The 6021-nt window shown below is 33.4% G+C and overlaps 1 protein-coding gene across 1 annotated transcript; it reads right to left on the reverse strand.

The window, feature by feature from the left end:
- Positions 1-2438: 2438 nt before the first annotated feature.
- LOC146905138 (glycerophosphocholine acyltransferase 1-like) lies at positions 2439-5004 on the reverse strand. The gene is made up of 5 exons (XM_085728449.1): positions 4984-5004; positions 4788-4883; positions 4607-4700; positions 3040-3277; positions 2439-2679 (listed from the first exon to the last, which is right to left on the reverse strand). The coding sequence occupies exons 1-5, from the start codon at positions 5002-5004 to the stop codon at positions 2439-2441; spliced, it is 690 nt and encodes a 229-aa protein (XP_085584575.1).
- Between the last annotated feature and the right edge of the window lie 1017 nt (positions 5005-6021).

Below are 6021 nucleotides of genomic sequence, written 5' to 3' on the forward strand. Positions count from 1 at the left end.
TTGAGTGTTTAAATGTGCTTATTATAGTATTTTTGTTTAAAATTTATGCCAAAACCAATATGCTGTGTAAATGGTTTTTGCAAGTTTTACTCTGAAACTATTTTGCTGTGTAAATGGTTTTACTTTGGTTCTTTTCCTAAACATTTGTAGATCTGTTTTATATGCAAATGATAATTGTTATAGTTGAGAATACATAACAAAATTAAGGAATCTGATATACAATGCATTTATATACACCAAAATGGTAGCATGATAAATCTTTGGTAAAAATTGTAGCATATTTATATGTTCTGTTGCAGATAGATACGTATGTCTCAACTTCTTTGCTTATCTGTGCTTGAAACTCTGCCATAATTAGCTTTCAATTTTGTGTTTAAACTCTTGTTATCAAGTCTAAGATTGGTAGAATTTTAGTGTTTATGATATGACGCTTACTATATACCACTTTAAATGCATTCTAACCATTGACCGGTTAAATTTATCGCTCTTTTTAGTTCTGTCACTCACAAATACAATATTTGAAAGGATCTAGCTGCAAGTTTCTGATCATGTGCTTGTGATTTTGTTTTGGTCAGCACATGAATTTACTGTCTTAGATTTATTGAAAATCCAATGGCACATGATCCAACTCAACAGTTGGATATCATATAAACTAAGATCAAATGTTTTTCTTTCAATTCTTTTGCCGATGCACTTGGGATCATATAAACTGAGATCAAATGACCGATGCACTGGTTTTCTTTCAATGCTTTTGCCACATTTCAATTACTTGCTCCATCCTTATGAAGCCTGACACTAATATGTTTGGTTTTATTTTATGTGAGTATGAATTATTTGAATATAACAAAAAATTCATTATTGTTATTTTTGTTAGGAAAAAATACACAAGAGCCAGAAATATAAGTGAAAATAAGATGTAATATGGACATAGAGATTTAGAAGCCATACACCACAATGCACTTTGTTAGAACTTGGTTAACTCTAAAAACTATGCTAAAATCATTGTGCTGTGGAAATGGTTTTGGTGAGTTGTACTCCAAAACCATTAGATGTATTTTATGGTTTTCTTTGATCATGCAGGTGAAAAAAAACTAAAAAGCTAGAGCCATTGCCATCATTCAGTTTTGGGCTAACAGAAATGGATGAGGAGGAAAGGAATGACACAACTTCATCATCTGATGGTGGTAAAAAGATGGAGCAGAAAACAAGAAAGTCCAAAGGGTAAAGAAAAGAAGCATCAAATAAAGAAACAGCAACATGTTGCACAAGATTCTGATGAAGGAAGTTCAGCTGATGAAGAATTGATTCAAAAGCTAGCATGTTAATGTTTTTTTTTTTATTGAATTTCTGGATTTCTAGATTAGTGTTAAGTTTCTTGTTAATGTTTGTATCAAGTTTATGAATTTTTGGATTTGTATAAAGTTTATGGTGAAACAAACTTAGGGGTATGGAATACTAAAACCATGAGTATGGTTTAATGGTTTTGATAGTTAGGTGTGTATTTTTATAGTATCTATCATATTATACTATTCATCTTATTTAATTTTTGGCCCAATAATGTTCAATTTAATTTAATTTTACTAAAATTAGGGGCATGGAATACTGAAACCATAAGTACGGTTAAATGGTTTTGATAGTGTTCTATGTGAAACCAAAATAACTGCCTAATGGTTTTAAATGAAATTATTAATTTGTTTTAAACAATTTATCTTATAGAAAAAGAAAACATACTTTTGCTTTATTTTATGTTTGTTTTTCGTGTTAAACCTCTCGAGTTTCTACGAAAAGTGACATAATCAGTTGATTGTCTTTTTATAGTATCTATCATAGTATACCGTTCATTTTATTTAATTTTTGGCCCAAGAATGTTCAATTTTATTAAAATTAGTTTTCAATGTAACCATTTAATAGTACACATTTTAATAGTTTTCAATGTGAAACCAAAATAATTGTCTAATGGTTTTGTAATAAAAAAAAATGTGATAAACATTAAAATCATTATTAAGTAACCACTTAATAGTACACACTCATAAACTATTAAATAATTGTCAAATGGTAAATAAAATAAAAGAATAGTGAAAATTATTATTGATAAATGGTTTTAAATAAAAACAATTACTGAAACCATAAGCATGGTTGGTTTTGCTAGTGTTCTATGCGAAACCAAACTAACTGCCTAATGGTTTTGTAACAACATATAATCATGAATACGTAACAACAAAGAATGTGAATGTTATAATTTCCAATAACAAGTGCTTCACAACAAGTATGATTAGTTCGGTCATACTATGGAAATTAATCCATGTTGGGACTCGGAGATATCTATCACAACAGATTTGTTGAACTTCCTATCATTTTAACTTTATCATCATCTATGATTGATCATTTAGTATTGGAACAATTTGCATCTCTGATTTCTTTTTCTCCTTGAGAATAACCTACCTAGGCATAACCTCTAACAGAAAGCTTGATCCATTCCACACTGATGCAGAATCCTTCAGTATTTGGAAAACCACAGACAATTTATAGGACAAGAATATCGGAACAGTCAGCGCCATCGTTGCCACCGTAAACATTCCTTGAAGAAGAATGAACATTAACAAGCGGTTTTGATCCCCGAGCAAGCCACTTAAGCGCCACCACATGTTATTTGCTTTCTGAGCTTTTTTAGACAGTTCCCTAAAAAATGTAAGATTAATAAAATGTTTAGCGTCAAAGAATGCTCTACCACTCTAAAACACATACTGTACAAAAACAGTCTGAAGGAAGGTTTTAAATAATAGTCAGGTGTCCATGAGTTCAGCTCAGTTGTAAGAGCTTGATCTTATAACCTCAAGGGACGACAGTTGCAAAACGATCGCTAGTGCCACTTGAAGCAATGATAAATAATAGTCAAGTACATTGTGACCCTTGATATTGTAGAGAAAAGCGGCCAACTACAGCTAGTGTGGTTCCAATCACGATTGTGGACCACCTTTTGAAACTCTATTGGTCTAAAGCAAACATAACTGGCTAAACCGAATGAGAAGAGATGATTACCTATAGGAAGTCATGACTTCAGGATCTCTTAAAAACCGTTGTCGGCGTAAGAAATTGACAGTAAGGTAGTATAGAACCTGCCACAAGGTGTAAACTACTAAGGGAACCAGAAACAGCCATGTACATAGATAGGATTTATCTTCGATATAAGGCCATGTAACTCTTGCGGCAGCTCCCTCTGGTCGTATAGCTTCTAAGGTCTCAGGATTCCACCATCGAATAGTAAAGAAAACCAATCCTGGAGAAAAAAATCCATTAAGGTATGATGAATATTATAAATGGATGCATAAAGTAACGTAAAGGTGACAATGACATGTCTATCACAAATCCATTCCAATGGTAACATCTATCAAATATTGTCATGCTTAGGTAGAAGTTACAGCTCGTCATATAAACAAATACAAAAATCACTTTTATACTAATTGTACAACATGAAACATGGGGAGTTAATACAATATTGTTAAGACCCCTAAATGGTTTTACATCTGACAGATAAGTAGTAATGCAAGGGTGTAGAGATGAAGAAAAGAAAACATCCAATAGGATTTGGTTCAACAACTAGTAGTAGGCCAAACCAGATACCAAATATATTGCAACACGTAAATAACTAAACCAGATACTGAATAACATTGATCAAAATTTTCCATTTTAAGGCCAAACCAATGTAAAATTGTAAATTTGCTAGTAAAATCGAGAATTTACCATGTTATCAGAGTTTACTCGAGCATGTAATTTTGTATCAAAAAGAGAGTTTACATGTGTGTTTAGTCATTTTCGTGACCACCGCAAACTCAAGAGTTTGACAATGACAACCATGACTACTACCATGGTTGAAATCAACATCAAAGAAATGAAAACTACCAGTGTATTGGTGATGTTTTTTGTGGGGCAGCAAAATTGCAGCTCTATTGACCAGCATAAATAGAAGAAAATAACAGAGTATAATGTTACACATAAACACACAGAAGGTCCTTATAAACTTTTAAGTGCGAATTGTGAGATCTACACAAATAGAATAAAGCACACATCTACAAAATTTTCCAGCTTCAAAACTTATGATCAAGAAAGCTTATTTTTGTCATCAGTGAACAATTTTCAAAGTTGATCACGTATACGGACATTTACTACTAAACTTAAGGTCTCCTTGTCTAGCATGAATCTCTTGAATAGTAATGTTACTTTTGTTTATGTAGAAAAATGTTAGTAGATTTATATATTAGTTTCCAGGGTTTGGACCCTGGACCTCCTTCTTAAAAATTATTTGGTGTCGCTTAACTCACCAACCAAGCTACCTTCGTGGGATAACAAATATCTATATCTATGTGAACAAAAATTAATGGACTAAGCTAAGGCCAATGCTAGATACCACGAAAATCATGATAGTAGAACTTGAACACAGCAAGTAAAATACATTCCATCAGAGATATTATATGCTTTTGTTTCACAGATATGTCCAATATTGAATCAAATGCGTATTCTACAAAGACCATAGTAGAAGCCAATGATTTTGCAAAAGGTTATTATCTTGTTGAAAAAATGAATATTAAAAATTGTAGGTAGAACATACCTGGTAAAAGATGGATAAGAACACTAACGATTTTGTCAAGCGAACTGAACACCAAACTGCAACGCCAAACAATCAATGCCCATGCTAATGGACCCTAAAACCGCACTTAAATAAATCACACATTCGACCAATGAACCATTCTTGTGCTAGGATGTCAAATTACTAAGGATAAAATGCTCACCTCAGCAAATGAAAAGCAGACCAAAAAAAACTTCTCATTCTTTGGATAAAAAAGAAGGTAAACCAAAGAGATTGTATTGGCATAGTAGCAAAAATCCTGAAACACATGAACAATAGTTCAATCAACTTATTCTCATTACTTATGTTTGTACAACAATAACTGAACAAATTAATAACGTTATCCTTATGATGATGACAGCGATGAGGCACTCCTCCATTGATTTTAATTATAAAGGTAATTGAGTCAATTCAAGTGTTTTCAATACACTACAATGCTAAAGTGCTTATACTAAAGACTGGTCAATTCAAGTGTTTTCAATGCTACAATCCATAATTCTCTCACATAGGTATGTTTGGTTCTTGGGTGACAAAAATTGATTTTGAGTGAATTGATTCTGGTTAAAAGTGAGTTGAACTATAAATTTGTGCATAAAAATCAAAAGCTACAAATTTGTGCGTAAGAATCAATTCTGTAAGCAACCAAAACATCTCAGAATTAATTCAAAACCACCAGAATCAATTTCATAATAGAAGATGAACGCAATAAATATATAATTGAAAGCTAACCGGAGCGGCGAGCAAGGGTGAATGCCGGTGAAATCAGAGCAATTGAGTCGGAGGAACGTCGGAGCAGTTGAGTCGGAGGAACGTCGGAGCAGTTGAGTCACGCCGTGACCTAGCCGGAAAACCATGTCGGAGCAAGTTCCAGCGCGAGCAAGAGAGCAACGTCGGAGGAATCAAGTCGGAGCAATTGAGTCGCCGTGACCTAGCCGGAAAACGACGTCGGAGCAAGGGTCAGGGCAAGCAAGGTAACTTCGGAGCAGTTGATTGCGAAAACGCGTGCGAGCAAGAATGATTTTTTGCAATCAAAGTGTGGGTGTGAGATGTGAGCTGTGAACCGTTAGATTAAGCATGATCTGATGGTTGACAAGTACTTATGTATGATGCATAAGTTATGGCTTATGCACCATAACTTTTGCCAACAAATTCCATCTAAAAAAATGCATCGCACAAATTTTATTCTTATCCTCACCTTTTTTTTATGAAGCAAATATTTTGGTTATATATACGAAGCCTTAAACCTGTTTCTCTCGATAAAAATAAACCCTAAACCGTGGTAAATGCTTAATCCGTAAAGCTAACCCTAAACCTAATTTTTTCCCCCCATTTTTTCATCCACTTTTCTAAGCCATTGGATCTTGCGCATTTAGGCGCCATTCAATTTTAGCCATTGA

The sequence above is a fragment of the Medicago sativa genome, chromosome 7 (genome assembly GCF_051527215.1).
Source record: "Medicago sativa cultivar Bolivia chromosome 7, Bolivia_mono, whole genome shotgun sequence".
NCBI classification, from domain to species: domain Eukaryota; kingdom Viridiplantae; phylum Streptophyta; class Magnoliopsida; order Fabales; family Fabaceae; genus Medicago; species Medicago sativa.

Coding starts and splice junctions, on each gene's coding strand:
- LOC146905138 (XM_085728449.1), bottom strand. CDS start 5,004: ATGGAGGAGTGCCTCATCGCT. Junction 4,701..4,787: donor TCTGCTTTTCATTTGCTGAG/GTGAGCATTTTA, acceptor GTGCGGTTTTAG/GGTCCATTAGCATGGGCATT. Junction 3,278..4,606: donor TCTTATCCATCTTTTACCAG/GTATGTTCTACC, acceptor TTTTTTCTCCAG/GATTGGTTTTCTTTACTATT.